Source organism: Montipora foliosa, chromosome 11 (genome assembly GCF_036669935.1).
Source record: "Montipora foliosa isolate CH-2021 chromosome 11, ASM3666993v2, whole genome shotgun sequence".
Classification (NCBI taxonomy): domain Eukaryota; kingdom Metazoa; phylum Cnidaria; class Anthozoa; order Scleractinia; family Acroporidae; genus Montipora; species Montipora foliosa.
Window position 1 is genome coordinate 3774230 of NC_090879.1, and position 17500 is coordinate 3791729.

The window sequence follows — 17500 nt, forward strand, 5'->3', positions numbered from 1 at the left end:
ATCACTTTGCCAGACTACAAGAAAACATTAGTACAAAAGAAGGGAAAAAAATCATTGAACAGATAAGACTATAAAGAGGCCGAGTCTAGATGTACACTTTTTTATAGAGCGACTTTCGTATGACCTCGAAAAAGTGTTCACAATTTCTTTCAAGGACCAATGTTTGGCAAGATTAAAACAAATCTTCTCCTTATTCCCGCCAAGGAAACTCCTAATATGGGCAGTGAACGGTTCGATTGTCCGATCACATTACTGCATTTCAAATGACGTCAAGCGAAACTTTCCAGAAAGTTCCATGGAGAGATAACGTTGTGTTTGCATTTTTCTTCGATAAGCCAATTAAATGTTTTGCATTTTTGTTTACGTTCTGTTTTTACGTTTATTTTTCAGGTCTTCCTCAGGTCATATGAAAGTCGCTTTAAGAACTCTTTTTTTATAAGAACGTTCAGGCCAAAATCAAACAAAATTTTAAGAAAGTACTGGGGACATACCCAGGCTGAGAGTCAGTTCAGAACCTCTTTATAATGGTCGTTTGCTTTTTGTGTGAGTAGTATAAATAAGGGTAAAAGAAATGTTAAAACTTTAGTCTAACAGGACAATTAACTCAAATACTTGGGGAAGTCGACGGTTTCAGTTTAGCTTTGACAATGTGGTTTTCTTATCACATGATACACTGGCGAACAACTCAGTTTGTGGTCGTAAACCATACAACCTTATAAGAACAAGTTAAAAACGTTTTCAGGCTCAATCGCAAGAAAATAAGAACGTTCAGCCTCAGCCCAAAAATTAGACGTTTTTATCAGGGGCGGATCTAGGGGGAGGGTGCAGGCGAGATGAGCTTTCTAATACAACTGGTACTCTGGAAAAAACGTCACCAGTCAGCTACGCCATTACTTATTGGTGCACCACCTCCAAAAAAAATACTGGATCCGCCCCTATTTATGTTAAAAAAAGTGTAGGGAAAACGGACGGAACACTCCACGAGGAGCGCTTCATACGAATGTTCTTGACATTTAAGCAAGATTGAATTAGATAAGAGTGTTGATCTATCACTTTGCGGCCTTTGCCCCAGTACAGTCACAAATGAAATTATTTTTAGATACACTTTGCGCGTGAAACAAAGGGCCGCCAATTTTAAAGGCCCACATTCGCCCAAAAGTGACTGAATTACCTAAACATCTGACATGTTGTTTCCCGAGTGATTCGCCTGAGTGCCTTTAGCCAATCACATCACGTATTTGGACAAGTCGTTATTTGAAAAACAAAAACAAAAACAAACGACCGCAATGACTTTTGGGCGAAGGTGGGCCTTTAACCAATTAGAAGAAGCCATGTCACACGTGATTGCTTCTGCCATGTTCTTTTCAGGGACTTGACAACTGATTTTCGCGGGAACGGGTATTCTAAATATATACTTATTTGTGACTGTACTGAGGAGCCCTCCCATTCCATAACAACGCTATTATCCAATTCACTCTTCATTTAACTTAAAACACTGTCTACCTGCATGCGTGATTGATTTATAAATAATAAGTTATACAGCGTCTGCTTGTTCTGATCATAATCCAAACCGTTGAGAGGGATGCTCAAATTAGATTAAATTTCCTGTCGACGTCATGACGTGTTTTCAAGTCCTAACAAGCTGAGGACCTATAAATACTTTTCGAAAGAACTGAGGTGCGTTTTGTAAACTCAAGGAAAACCCAACAACTATTATTCGGTGTGAAATTAGGAAAATTCTGAGGTAATGCACACTTGCGGCTCTGAAGTTAGATGGCGCGGCTAAGATCCAGAAAATTGATGAAATCGGTGAAAGGGATTATTGGGATATTCGAAGATTTTTCGCTGTGGGACAAAAGAAATTAATCCTCCATATTCGCCAGGTATATTAATTATTTACTGTCGGTGAGTAAATCGAACTTATCCTTTAAAATGGTTGCTTTACACGGACATAACTTCCAATTAGCTCTGCACGAGCTGGTAAGATGGAGAAATACAAATTCGTACCTCAATTTCGGTTGGCATTTCATGAACAAGAGGAAATTCCCCTTTCCCTGATCTGTTGATTTCAATTTGACGATCACACACCCGTTGGGAGTTCATTTGCTTTTGATAGCAGGTTCGAAACAAAAAAACACAATAAAAAGCGAACGTTCAAAATGTTTCAAAGGCAACCGTTGAACGAACAGTGTCTATCGATAAGAGAATTTGCCACAAATTGTTCGAAATTGTTTGGAACGTTTCCTGGTTTATTCTTTCCGGCTTCCAGTTTGCGGTACTCTGAAAGTTTCCGTTTCCGGTTTTAGGGAATTTGTAGGTAATCCATATTTCGCTTAATTTTAATCTAATCGCTCTTCTATGGGATTATCTATTTCTCAAAATGGTTTGGGAAAAACCAAAATATGACCGACCCTCTGCTTACCTGTCGCAGTGGCTTAGCGAACCACATTTGTTCAAACCCGCCATTTCTGTTTGGGGATATATCAGCTCTAAAATCCCACATCCCGCTCAAATCCTTCACTTCTCGGCGTTCTGTATCCCTTGGAAATAACATTCCAGGGAGAACAGCCGTTGTAGGGAAGAAACCTACAGCTGCTAAGGCGGAAATTAGGATTAAAAATTTTCTTAGCGACGCCATACTGCGGGATACATAAAACCCGCGGGAAAAAACCTGTCCTGTTGTCGTCACCAGCCCTCGCTGTTTAAGGCTTAAGCCGGTTACACACGGGCAATTTTTCCTTGATAAGTGTCATTGACAATGTTCATATGCTCATGTGTATGAACGACAAGTTTTCTTTGACGAGTTCTGCCTTTTCAAGTCTTATTTGCTGGTGTGAACGAATTAACAGGTTTTCTTTGACAAGATTCACAGGAGCCAGCATTACAATTACACAGCGGACGAAAAAAAAAACAAACCACGGGGCGCCATTTTCGTTTTTTGATCATCGCTCGTGCAAGAACAAGACCGCTGTGCGCCCGCAATTTATCAATTTTCTTGACAAGTTTTCCTTGTCGACCCGTACAGCAATGCGTCAATTTTTTCTTTCACAAGTGCACTTGTTGAAAAGTTAGCATGCTAGCTTTTCAACAAGTGCACTTTTCAAGGAAAAACTTGACAAGTTCTTCTTTACACACCAGCAAATAAAATTTGCCAACTCAGAACTTGTCAATGAAAACTTGCTCGTATGTAACCTGCTTTAAGCACGCGACGCATGCTTAACAGTGAAAAGACGCACTCATTACCATAGCAATAAAAAGCCACCTATATTTTGTCTTTAAACGCTTATGTCTTCAAAACGAATTCAGTGACGCCATTTTTTATCGCTTCAAAGTGATTACCACTTTTTGCAAAATTAGAAAATAATTATCTAAAGCAAGTAGGCCACTTCGGAATCCATACAAAAATTTGGTTTTATCAACGGAGTTGATAATGTAAATTGGCCACCGTACAGAGATTCTAAAAGCTGACGTTTCGAGTGTTAGCCCTTCGTCAGAGCGAATCGAGGGATTATGGGTTACGTGTAGTTTTTATAGTAGAGTAGGAGCTACGCTATTGGTGGTAACATGGCAACGTGAAAAATAGGAATGTATTAGTTAAATGGAAAGCGTTCGTTAATACCGTGAGGATTAAGGGTGCCGATTTGAAAGATGAATTTTTGTTCCAGATTCTTGCGGCTTTCCGTCGTACCTAGATGTAGGGAAAGGCCGCAGATAGCCATGTGTTTTTTGGAGTGGTTAGGCAGATTAAAATGGCGAGCGACTGGCTTAGATGCATCCTTGTCATTCTTCTCAACATCGCGAAGGTGTTCGCGGAATCGGTCACCTAGTCGTCTACCTGTCTCACCAATGTGTAATTTATTACATAACGTACAGGTTATGCAATAAATGACATTTGCGGAGGTACATGTGAAACGATCGGTGATCTTAACAGATCGCTTAGGTCCCGATATCTTGCTAGTGTTAACAATGAAAAGATAAGTTTTGCATCGTGAGCGCGCGCATTTGAAAGTGCCGGGTTGCTCGTTAGTTTTGAGCGCGCTTCTAACTAAAAAGTTGCCTACATTTTTGTCGCGTTTGAATGAAATAAGTGGAGGTTGCGAAAAGATTCTACCAGTCTCGGGATCATTTTGGAGTAATTTAAAATTACTAAGAATGATGCTTTTGACTGCGTGATTATGAGGATGGAAAGTGAGGGTGAATGGAATTCTGTCATTCTTATCTTTTTGTGACGTTTGTAGTGATGACTGTCGATCAAATTGTTGGGCGCGATGATGGCCCGCTTTGACCACAGAGACAGGATAGCCACAGTCATTCCCAATAGCGAAGGTCTTCAAGCACTTAAACACTTTTTCGATCAACGCACTGTCAAAGAACCTAGCTCGGAAACGCTCCTCCGCCTTGCCGAACTAGTTTTAACGCTGAACTGTTTTTCATTCGCTGGCAACTATTACAAACAAATTAATGGTGTAGCGATAGGCACAAGAATGGGACCTAGCTATGCCAATCTTTTTGTAGGATATGTTGAACACCAATTTTTTAATCAGTACAACGGCCCCAAACCTGAACTCTACGGCCGCTACATCGACGACTGCATCGGCGCTATTTCATCCAGCAGAGAAGAACTCGATCAATTTATAACCTCCGTCAACTCTTTTCATCCGGCTCTTAAATATACCTGGGAAATTTCGGAAACTTCATTGGCTTTCCTAGATATCAAAGTTTCTATTAGAGGCAACGTGCTATGTACTAGTGTGCACTACAAACCTACTGATTCACACAGTTATTTGCTGTATTCATCGTCACATCCATCACATGTCAAGAACTCCATTCCTTATTCTCAATTTCTTAGACTTCGACGTCTATGTAGTGATGACTCCGATTTTTCCAGCAAATCAGAGGAGATGTGCCAGTTCTTCGAAAAACGTGGCTATCCTGTCTCTGTGGTCAAAGCGGGCCATCATCGCGCCCAACAATTTGATCGACAGTCATCACTACAAACGTCACAAAAAGATAAGAATGACAGAATTCTATTCACCCTCACTTACCATCCTCATAATCACGCAGTCAAAAGCATCATTCTTAGTAATTTTAAATTACTCCAAAATGATCCCGAGACTGGTAGAATCTTTTCGCAACCTCCACTTATTTCATTCAAACGCGACAAAAACGTAGGCAACTTTTTAGTTAGAAGCGCGCTCAAAACTAACGAGCAACCCGGCACTTTCAAATGCGCGCGCTCACGATGCAAAACTTGTCTTTTCATTGTTAACACTAGCAAGATATCGGGACCTAAGCGATCTGTTAAGATCACCGATCGTTTCACATGTACCTCCGCAAATGTCATTTATTGCATAACCTGTACGTTATGTAATAAATTATACATTGGTGAGACAGGTAGACGACTAGGTGACCGATTCCGCGAACACCTTCGCGATGTTGAGAAGAATGACAAGGATGCATCTAAGCCAGTCGCTCGCCATTTTAATCTGCCTAACCACTCCAAAAAACACATGGCTATCTGCGGCCTTTCCCTACATCTAGGTACGACGGAAAGCCGCAAGAATCTGGAACAAAAATTCATCTTTCAAATCGGCATCCTTAATCCTCACGGTATTAACGAACGCTTTTCATTTAACTAATATATTCCTATTTTTCACGTTGCCATATTACCACCAATAGCGTAGCTCCTACTCTACTATAAAAACTACACGTAACCCATAATCCCTCGATTCGCTCTGACGAAGGGCTAACGCTCGAAACGTCAGCTTTTAGAATCTCTGTACGGTGGCCAATTTGATAAAACCAAATTTTTGTATATTACTTCCCCACCGACGCAGCACCACAGTTTCTTTAGAAACTACCCCTTCATTCACTTCGGAATCTACTATAATATTCTTTGTTTGTCCCCCAAATTTTGCATAAGCCTTGTTTCCAGTTTCTGCTGGGACTTACAGTGATCCCAAAAGAAAAGAAAAACAATGCTTATGCAAAATTTGGGGGGACAAACAAAGAGTATTATGGTATTTTCCGAAGAGGCTTATTTATAGCCTCTACACAACTGGAAATTTTTAAGGTGGCTCTGAATCCGCTCCACATAATGTATTATAACTGTGCAGAGAGTTTTATCTTAGCCTCATTCTTTATTTCTGAAATAATTAAAATCATTAATATTTTAGCAATAAAAAATGAGGGTCTCATTAATGTTCGATTTTGAGATATAAGCGTTTAAAGACAAAATGTAAATGTTTAAAATGCATGACAAAATGTAAACGTTTGTTTAAACGTTTAAAATGTTTGCTAAGGATGTAATGGTTAAGTAATTTGAGAGAATTTGGCATTATCAGGAACCCATGACCCGGAGCCTACAACTTTACTGTGTTCGTGTCACGGCGTTTTCACAGACCGATTTATTTTTAGATTGAATTTCCCGCTAATGAGACTCCCACAGGAGCCCGATGACCAATTACAAGAAATTAAGCTGACGTCATAGGGTCACCGTACCGGAACTGCCTTTGTTTTTTCCGGAAAAGATAGTCTAAAAACAGATCGGTCTGTAAAAATGCCGTTACTAAGGCTCAGTATGGGAGCTGTAGGCTCCGGGTCATGGGTTCCTGGCATTATTTTGGTCAGTTTCCAACTTTTGTGAACCAATGACCCCAAATATGACGTCAACATGCCACGCCCATGGTCACGTGACCAATAAAAGCCAATTCTAAATTTGTCTACGTACTACACAATTTGGGTATTTAATCAGTGGTTTCATAGTTAGTATTCGTTTTTGCATCCAGCCAAGCATGGTTTTCTTTTTATTTTGAAAAATGTTCTTTTTAGAGAGTTAAACGATACTGAAATACCCATAACATTTTCGAAAAAGACGATTTGAAAAAACCAATGCTTAGCTGTATTCTGTATTTGAAGGTGAAACGAGCCATATCAAAAACATTTAATAATCTAATTTTCAAGACCGCCGGAATTTAGCTTTTTCTCAAACTGGAAGTCAGTTTGTTTACGCGTGCGCAGCTGATCGGAGGACGAGCGCGAGGAAGGGCGAGGAAAAACCCTCGATGCAAACAACAATTGGGAGATTGTTATTAAATTTCCCAGGTCGGTGAGTGAGTTTTCTGGTCAGCTCACGATATAATGACGTCAGTCACCGGAAGTAACATTTCACTTCCTTAGCAACGCGGGAAATATCCGTCCGTGGGCCCTTAAAGACAAAATGTAGGGCTTTTTGTTTCCATGGTAACCTGTTACGCCACATCAATAAGTGCTTCATGTTGTTAAAGCAGTTTGGTACCATAGCATTTGCTGTTACGTGAAACAGTTTGGTGGATTCAATCCTTCCAAATAGTTCATTTTCTTGAAAGTGTGAGCTTTCTTAGTTGTCAAGTCCCCAGCGCTGGGGCACCAATAGGAGACGCTCTACATAGAAATCAAATCAAATCAAACATTGGTTTTTTATTTTGATTTTGATTTTGATTAAGATGTAACATAATTAAGATTTTGATATTTAAGAAACACTACGATTGCAGCGGTTATCTGTCACACGTGCCCCTCAAAGATACTTTTTCATATTTCAAAAGTAAAATTTAGGTGGACGTCAATAAAATGTTTCCATGACAAATTCAACTGCTACCAAGAAAACAGGACCATTGTCGTGGAAACATTTGATTGACGTCCACCTAAATTTTAATTTCGAAATATGGAAAAATGTCGTTAAGGGGCGCGTGTGACTGATAACCGCTGTAAGATCTCGATGTAGAAATGGACTGCTCATAATGCCAAACCCAACGATAGCTGGTGGACGTTCTTTACGAGTAACGGATTGGACTCCAAAAAGACGGAAAATGACCAAACGGGGCGGCCCCAAAGGAGTTCGAAAGCGCTGGAGGGATGATGACCTCGTTTGTCGCTTCTTAGGATCTATACGTACATGGCAGAGAAGGGCTCCGGATCGATATGTCTGAAAGCAGACTAGGAAGGAGTTTCATTCACCTTGGATATCAGACTCGTACCCAGTCGCTATTTACTTGTTTTGTGGTGAGAGAAGATTGGAAAAGAGGATGGCTTCTATCTAAATGTCCTCTACCTCTTCTTTTGAAATTTTGCTTTTGCTTTGTTTATCCAGTAGCTATATCACGTTACGTTATCATTTGAAATCCTTTTTTAATTACTTTATAACATGTGTATACATATTCTGTAAATTCGTTAGATTTCCAAATAACCCTGATGAAGGCTGGTATTGGCCAGCCGAAATATCGTTAAAAAATACACTTTCGCGTTGTTTTATCAGTCGTGCAATAGTCTTCTTGACTTTCATAAATATTTTTCGATCAATTGTGACTGATCACGATCTTCTCTGATCCAACTCTGTGCAAGACTTATCGTCCACGGTTTTTGCAAAGGTTTAAAACATCAATTTCTCTGAAATGACGATTATCGACAATTTCTAATTTTCTCTGGATTTCACTGTTATAGTTAATTTCGATAACTCTGTCCCAGAACATGTGGTGGCAGATGAAAAGAAAAAATTAAATGTTGCCTTCCTGGACAGGATTTGAGCCCGGAGCACCCACTTAGAGGGAACTGTTTTTATCCACTTAACCACTAAAGAACAATAGTAACTAGAATATACAAAATCATCGGTGATTAGCGGTTAAGTCCAATGCATGATTATAAAATGGTTAGCTTTCTCTTGAGGTTTGGTAACCGAAATTTTCTCCTGTTTAAACTTGTTTCTTAGCTGGTGATAATACACGTTTGCAGCGGTAATCGGAAGAAAAAAATATTGACATATTAAAAAAAAACGTTCTGGCAGTTAGAAATGTGGGGGTCTCGTCGTTACGTGAAAGGGTTATTAATCGAACATTCCCAGGTTCAAGCCCAGCGAGTTCAGACACTGGGGTTCGGATTTGGACAGCTGTTTCGGCCTTGTGGGAGAACGGCAGTGCTGTTCCGCACTACTGCTTATACTACCCTTGTTGTGAGGAGTTGCCACTTAAAGGGGTGCCTAAAACACCCGCCTGGTGTGTTTGCAGTGCGACATGCTGATAAGACCCAGCAAGGCCTAAACAGCTGTCCATGGCTGCTAATTGACGGGCTGAAATGGTTGTGCGCATGCGTGATGTGTTGGCCAATCTCGTCCCCAGAGTTCGCTTTTCTAACACAGACTCCAATCTCGCTCCCAGAGTCGTTCTGCGCACGCTTGGGTTTACGTTTCCCGACCGCTGGTCACGGGAACGGCGACTTTGGGAACGAGAGTGCACGGACTCTGTGCAGTCGCAGTGAAGGTCCATTTTAGTAACCGTTGTCAACCATTGTTGTTTCAAATTTCTGAGCGTGGATAGACGTGCCGGAAGTCCTTGATTTGCAGACTTCCTGCCTTGGAAGTGGCCAGAGTCCGTGTTCTTGGTGTTGACCAAAAAAAAGAGGACTCTGAGGACGAAATTGGGCAAAACCGCGTTGGTGTAATGTGTGTTGTTACGTGCAGGAATAACCAAGAAATGTCCGCGAACAAAGGCATGAATGAAAACAACTCCCGAGTACGATATAAGGCACTTAACAAAAGTGTGACAACGAGCAGATACCCTTTTTCCGACTATTATTTAATTAGTTTTGCACTGTTACAATTATAGATTAAAGATTAAGTTAAACAGTTCGTAAAGCCGCGTGCAAATGAACTGGATTTGTCCACTGTACACGCTCTCAACATGTTGAGTGTTTGTTGAGGTGTTGTTGAGCGGGGTGTTCAAATGACCTCAACAATGACTCAACATGTTGAGCATTCCGAAGATTTCACAAAGGCTCATGTTAAATCATGGCTGAGAATCTAGGGTATATTCATCTCCTCAGAACACGAAAATGCTTGGCTGCACTTCTAGTAAGCGAACTCATTGATGAGGACAAAAAGTCAAAAAAACAACGTGGTAAAACAAGACCATGTATTTTTCTCTAACAAATCAATAAGCTTTTCCGTTTCTTCCTCCGTCCATTTTCTTGTCTTTCCTCTTTTAGAATTTTTGTCATTTGAACTTTCCTGTAGAACTTCTAACTCCTGCGACGCCATCTTGTAAAATGTTCGATATGTTTAAACTCCCAATGGATACGCTGGGCACTGCGCGTGCGTGGGCTCAACATGTCGTGGAGGCAGTGTGGCCCAGTGGTTAGGGCGCTTGCCTTGAGATCCGGAGATCCCGGGTTCAAGACCCGCTCTGAGCACTCGTTGAATTTGATCCTGGTATGGTTCAACTTCCCAGCCGCACTTGTAAATAGCCAACTGGTTTGCCTCCAGCCAGTTGGGATTCTTAAGAGTTGTTGTTGTTGTTGTGTTCTGTCGTTTCTTTGTGTTTCATTGGCCCTGAAAAGCTCCTATGGGAAGCGATCAATTAAGTATTTATTGTATTGTATTGTATGTTGAGCTTTGCTGTGCAAATGCACTCGACTTTGTTGAGCCACACATGGATGACCGCGAAACAAAGGAAATGTTGAGCCGTGTTGAGCGAAAAGTTTGACCAGTTTCAAATTTGACTCAACAAAACTCAACACCGCTCAATACCTCTCAACAGGGCGTTCAAATGCGCTCAACTTGTTGAGCTCAAGATGTTGAGAGCTTGTACAGTGGACAAATCCAGTGCATTTGCACGCGGCTTAAAGCAAAGCGAGCTTACTGTCTTCAAGTTCACGAAAATTCAGGCATTGATGTTTGTGAACTTTATTTCAACACGGTAAATTCACCAGTTATTAATTCATATGTAATTACATAATTAACTAACTATATCTAACTAACAATATCCAATCCTACATCTAATCCAAAACCATAAAAAACTGCTTTACATGAATGCCGTGTCTAAAAATACAAAACTGATTACTTAAGAGGATGACATGAGTTGAGTAGATGACTAAAGTCAGTTAAAGATTCTGCCTGCCGCAGATCAGAAGGTAAACTGTTCCAAAGTACCGCACCACTGTAACTAAAGCTGTTTTTCAAAAAGTTTGTACGGGTAATGGAACAGCAAGTTTGTTTACTGAATCCCTCAATAGATATTCAGTTACACCAAGTTCCACTGACCATAGAGAACAATTCTTGACTTTCTTGATTTACTGGATTCTTTGTGTACACAAACTCTCACGAAGGACTTCATAATAAACTCTGAACTCTTATCTTCTTCCCTTTTCATCTATCGTCTCTTTCTTCTCTTTCTTCTCTCCGTATATCGCAAGGTCAAACGTTATCGCTCCGCCATAGTCATTACAGTTGATTTTCGCTTCGTCACGTTATCGCCTCCATAACATAAGTTCAATCACCACCGGCCACACGGGTAAGCCGTCGGGCAAAAGAGTTTTTTTTCTATAACTTACAAGCCTGCTTTTATACTTTTTCTCTAAGCATCTAGAATGTTCTGTTGCTATTTATAGTCTATTACAAGGTGTACTATTTGTAGAAACTGCTGAGTCACATCAAAGAAATTTCTGGAATATTACAGATTGTAACTGCTCTAGGGAAAGTCTGGAATTGCATGACAGATAAACTAAAAATAATTCTGATCCCCACAACAGTGTTATCCTTGCTTTTTTGTTTTGTTCCTCTCTCTCGGCCAAGAAGTGGATATTTTTTTGTTCTGTAAGGGAAAGTTCATTTAATATGACAAGGGGGGGGGGGGGGAGGAAGGGGATGAAGATATTGAAACTCGAAGCTTGAAATTTTAGCAGCCCCCCTCGCTAGCGGTTCAATTTTTTAGGAGACCCCCCTTGGTAGTCAAAAATTTCAGAGCCCCCCACCCTCCTTAAATTCCTTTGCTCCCCTGAAAAAAGATCGCTAGACTGTTTTCAGATATATTTACCGTTATTGTCTTCAATGGTTTACACTATGACAGACTTGAGATCCAGTTGTGATGAGATCCCTGTTGAGTTCTTGATTATTTATTGTCAGACTTTGAAATCTGGTTGAACCAATGTGGTTTTATTATAAAATGTATGAGCATTTCTAATTTTTGAAATTTTCTAAAGCATTTTTGGGATGAACAAGAGTGTAATAATTACTGAGACTACATTTGTTATATCTGTAAATCACGTGATATAGCTGAGTTGAAAACCATCCGATCTGTATGATGATGTCATGTGTTGGTTTTGAAGTATACAAATTTTCGGAGCCCCTCTTCGGATCCCCCCTCAATATCTTCATCCCCCCCCCCCCACCCTTGTCATATTAAATGAACTCTCCCTAAGCCGAGAGACAAGTGGTCACCGAGGATTATTAAGTCAATGCTAGCTTAGATGAGCTTGGATATATTGATGTTATCAAGAAAAAAACCTCCTGACAAAACGTTGCCATCTGTGGCAAATCTTGCCGTGCGTTCACGACCCCGACTCAGAAATCCCCTCCCCCTCCCCTCTTTGGTCGTAGCGCGTGGACGTATACAAATAAAACATGGACCACCCAGCTCCATGGACCACCCCTATGGACCCAGTTCATGGACCCCTTCATGAACCCGGTCCATGGACCACCCCTGTGGATCCCCCCTCATTTTGTGATGTTAAAAGCAGAAAATTTTTTAACAGAGAGAGAGAAGTGATCCTCGCACTTTCTGGACAATTTCATCAATTGTGTCTCATAGACACCTGAAAAATTCAGGTGGAACCCATGACCCCTGCGATGTGAGGACGGTTGGGCGCACTGGTCAATTTGTTGGGCTCGTTTGTTCCGGTGAAGGACTCGATGAATTAAATGATATGAATGTATATTTGAAGTACGGGTTATAGACGAATCTCTTTGGAGCCACCAATTTGAAATAGATGTTATAAACGTGTCTATAAGAGACAATTGCTTAAATCAGAAGCCCATAACTATAAAACAACAGCCCTGTATTCCTGTTAAGAATGGCCGTTTTCATGGTAGAGACGTCAAAGTCGTCAAGACGCATTTAACGTCTGAGACGTTAAAGCCGTCTGGTATAAAAACGGGACGCATAAAAGTAGACGACCTAATAGGAAAAAAAATTTTTCTGAAAAAGACTGGGTTCTATGCTCGGAAGACACGGGAGACAAGGAAACTCGGCGCTAAATCAACTTGAAGCGTACGAGTATACGAACAAAATAAACATAGCGGAATTACAACTTCTTAAGTCCATTACTCGACGTCGCCAAGACAGGCAAGATATGGAAATACAAATGTTTTTACAGAAGAAAAATCAATCGAGAAAGCGGCTTGTGCAGGATATGGACGAAGAACTAGATGTGGCTCAGGCACTTGGCTTGTGTGCCGTGGCTATGAAGAGACCAAGGAAAGCACGAAGCGTGGATGAAGAAAGGAGTTCCTCGTTCCTCGCCACTCCTTCAAATTCTTCTTGGCCGCCATGTTGTTTAAGCGCTATGTTGTTTAATTAAGGATTAAACTCTAACTCGTGCCAGTCGTCTGTGGACGAGTAAGGGCTAAATGCGTCCCAGTAAGGGCGTCCCGTTTTTATACTAGACGCATTTAACGTCTGAGACGTTAAAGTTGTCTGTTGAATTCGTCTAAACGACGCATTTAACAGAAGACGTTAAAGCGGTCAGACGTGAAATGCGTCTGTCGTATTTACCGTTTTTATACTAGACTTCTCGAGACGACTATAACAAATCTCAAGAAACTAACTTGATGCCATAACCGGGTGTTTTTTTTTTTTTTCTTTTGCGGAAAAGGTAGTCTGTATAGATCGTTATCTATATAGATGTTAAATGCCGTGACATAAATCGTAGTCATGGGCTCCAGCTTAAATTGTCCAGATTAGTGCGAGTATCGATTCTCTCTTTCGTCCGAAGATTTCTCTGCTGGTAACTTAACAAAATTCCTAGAGATTCTGAGAGTCGAGAAGTGAAGGATTTGAGTAGATTTTGGAATTTCCGCGCCGATTTCTCGGCTAAAAGGAATGCAGGATTCGAAGAGGAATGGTTTTCGAAACCGCTGTGGCAGGTAACACCTCATAAAGCCAGGAGGGGTTCAGGAGGGGTTGGTCCATGGACCGGGTCCACAACGGTGGTCCATGGACCTGGGGTCCATGTTTTGTTTACGTCCGCATCGCGTGACCCTTAATCAGCATGTTTTTCAAAATGGAGGCGGTGCTGTTGGTCCTTTTATCCATAGATGTTCTTGCAGCTTCTTTCAAGTCCGACCTTCCAGGTATGCTATTTCCTAGAGATTCTGAGAGTCGAGAAGTGAAGGATTTGAGTGGATTTTGGAATTTCCGCGCCGATTTCTCGGCTAAAAGGAATGCAGGATTCGAAGAGGAATGGTTTTCGAAACCGCTGTGGCAGGTAACACCTCATAACAAGCCAGGAGTAGAATTAATAAATTCGCGATTTTTGCTTTTCTTTCGCACTAAAACAAAAGTAGCATGCTCAGGAAGCTTTTATGTCTGTACTTGCTCATTGATGGCCACACTAAGCTAAGTCACTGATCTGTTGAAAAGTTTGCTTTGTTGACCTACTCTTCCATCGCTGCACACTCTGATATAAATTAAATAAACTCAAATTAACGAAAATGTTCCTTCTGTAGGTACCGGAGCAGAGATTACGTAAAACAAATGAAACAAAAGACAGAAAACATAACAACTCCAAATAAAGACTAATCCCAAGTGACCCAGGAAGGGTCATTATTTGTGTGGGGTTGGGGGGATTTTTTTGTTTTAGCATGAAAGAAAAAAGGTGACCCACCCCTTTAAGCCCATTAGTTAATTCTTGACCCATCCCCATATAAGTTTATATAAGAGGTGACCGACCCCCCACCCCCTTCAATCTATACCTCTATAAGGAGTTCCTGTTCACTGCACGAAATCAGCATATCTTGTGGACCAGTGACCTACTCTGCGGCCACTTCTTGTTAATGTGTCTTCTTGTATTGTTACAGTATGACTGTCATCATGTGATTCACTTGATTTTGTCGATTTTCTTTCCGTTCTTGCTAAGTTTATTTTGCTCAACGTATTTGTCCAACTCGGGGACTTTCAGAGTGTCAAGCTCCCCCTTCTCTACAAGTGTTTTCCAGTCATAGCAATGTACATCTTTGAAGGCTCGAACTTGCTAAATTCTTTTCTTCGCTCTTGCTTATGGATCTCATTGACACTTTGCAGTTGCGACAAGTGCTCAATGTAATTCATCGCCAGTTTTTCGTCTACAATGAACTTGTAGGAAAATTCTGTGATAGCACCCCCAATCATCGTGAAATTCTCTTTTGGCCCACCCCTTTTTTTCTCTGAAAAAAATAGGCCTGGCCCACCCCATGATTTTCCCCCTTCCCCCACCCCCCACATAAATAATGACCGGTCCCCAATGCAAAAGTACTGTGCTTTCCAGTACCCGCAGAAAGACCCTCTTGAGGACAGGGGAAAACCGAAGTACCCAGAGGAAAACTTGTCAGAGTGGGTCAAGTAGAGAACCAATAAACTCAACCCACATATGACACCGAGTCTGGGATTTGAACCCAGGCCAAAGTGAGTGGTCACACCACTGTGCCAGCCCTTGTCCCTGCACTATGAAGTCATTAATTAATGTGATTTAGTATAATTACATACTTAGGTTAATGATGAAAATTCCCTGCGCTGATTGGTTGCACTTGAGTTGATTATTATGCGATAATCACCTAAGCATTATTTTCAAAATGGCGGCAAGCATTTTGTCGAGTTGACAGACAAAGAAATTGATTGTTTTAAAGAAAATGCAAATCACCTATGTAATTATACTGTGAAACAGTTATTATTCACCTCAGTCTCAGTGAATATCGGTGAATAAACGTTATTCACCAATATCCACCTTTACTAGCAATATTTCTTGTTTACAAACATAGACGTCACATTTCTTTTGATATTCAAATTTGCCAAGAAGTCATTGTTTCAGCAAGCAATTAGGTTCTGGTTGGCATACTGATAACAACAGGTGACGTCACGAGAAGCATCACTATAATTATTGTTAAGTGCATCTTTGTGGAAACATTCCCTGCCAGCATAGGTCTCCGAAAGGGAAAGAAAAATGAGGGCAAGGATAGACCTCTGCTGGCCCTGATACATTTCCCATTATGCATGCACTGGCATTTCCTTTGAAATGATGACATTCTAGCCACATGCAGCACAACTCAGAACTTACAGGGCCTGTTTGGGATAATGTTCATCTAGAATTGTCAGCATTGTGGGAACTTCTGAAAAGATGATATAAACTCCCCAATCTTGCAAAATCAACCCAAACACTTCTCTTCATTCTCGTGTTAAACCAGCAGAGACTGGAAAAGAGAGGAACTGCCATATGTGTGTGTATCAGAGAAAGAATGAAGGAGGCTTGAAAGGGTTTTCAGCTTAGTGAGTGCATGCAGGGCTCGAAATTGCGACCAATACAGTCGCATTTGCGACTAAAATATCTGGAGAGGTCACAAATTTGCGACTTGTTGTCACCTTCGCTGTTTCGAAACAAAAGGGTTAGCAGTTGCCACTTTGCTGCTACTTTTGCTAAAATAAATAAAGAAATGACAAAGTTATTTTGTTTCTCGCTGTGACTTTTCTCTGAAGATAGCATAATTGTAGAGTAATTTAGCTGGGATGTTACGTGCACAGCTCCATTTCTTCGATCATTCGCCATTTTCAGCGGTTTCTTTACACACAAGTATTGCGGGCTCATATTTTTTCGCTAAACCGCTGACAACACAATGCAGCGCGGCGATTAAATTGCGACTAAAATTTGCGAAATTGTGACTAAATTTTCATATCTTATCGCAAAATGCGACTGGATTTTTTCGTTAATTTCGAGCCCTGGCATGTACTGTAATTAAGTCACACATGTAATACTTAAGCTCCTTGTGAAGAGAGGTGACCGGAAATAATAATGTGACTTAAAGTAATACTGCATAAACTGGAACTAAATTTTTTTAGAAAAGTAGGGCAATATCCTGAAACTTAGCTCATTGCCCTATCCCGGTTTTTTTCATACAAGTAATAGTCTTTTGTTTGCATTAATTCTTACAGAAATTTTTAACCCATTGACACCTGAACCGCTCTGGATCGCCCCCCTTGGCGAGTAAAATCGTCTGGCTTTAGACAGAGTAAAATCTGTTACTGGTAACTAAAGTCTCACTTCTAGGTGCCAATGGGTTAAAAAAGTTCATCCAGTGGAATCTTTTTAAACATTAAGCATTTTCTTAAATAACTCAAGTTCCTCTAGTGAGATAAATTTGTCTTATACTACGTATTTAGGAAGAGAATTTAATGAGGTTTTTGAAATTTGAAAAAAAAACTAGGTCACTGAATTAGTTTTTTGGGTATTTTCCAACGACTGAATTTTAGAGGATCTTTGATCAGTGCTGTCTTGTTGCCATGGCAACAGTTGGGGCCTCGCTAACACTCTTAAAATGTGGCTGACAATTTTAGTCAAATGTCAAAACATTTTGGTACTGAAAGGATTGATGTTGTGTTATGATCCTTTTCCATTGGAAACCCACTGTTACCTGTGGAAAATCCTTTTTCACTTTTCCTTTTGAGTGGTT

At 40.6% G+C, this 17500-nt stretch overlaps 2 protein-coding genes across 4 annotated transcripts in view; one reads left to right on the plus strand and one right to left on the minus strand.

Annotated features, from left to right (window-relative positions):
- LOC137976348 (beta-glucuronidase-like) overlaps positions 1-2811 on the minus strand; it is an 18073-nt gene extending 15262 nt beyond the window's left edge. Inside the window, exons 1-2 of the mRNA XM_068823687.1 lie at positions 2423-2811; positions 1-14 (exon numbers count right to left, since the gene is read on the minus strand). The exon at positions 1-14 is cut by the window's left edge and continues 169 nt beyond it. Of these exons, the coding sequence (XP_068679788.1) occupies positions 1-14; positions 2423-2638 (230 nt within the window). The 5' untranslated portion in view covers positions 2639-2811. The remainder of the gene's footprint in view (positions 15-2422) is intronic.
- Positions 2812-14044: 11233 nt separating this feature from the next.
- LOC137976350 (beta-glucuronidase-like) overlaps positions 14045-17500 on the plus strand; it is a 32012-nt gene continuing 28556 nt past the window's right edge. The window contains exon 1 of one of the 3 annotated variants that reach the window (XM_068823688.1): positions 14045-14289. In XM_068823688.1, coding sequence (XP_068679789.1) covers positions 14074-14289 — 216 coding nt within the window. In that variant the 5' untranslated portion in view covers positions 14045-14073. The remainder of the gene's footprint in view (positions 14290-17500) is intronic. The other 2 variants (XM_068823689.1, XM_068823690.1) reach the window with 2 other exon arrangements.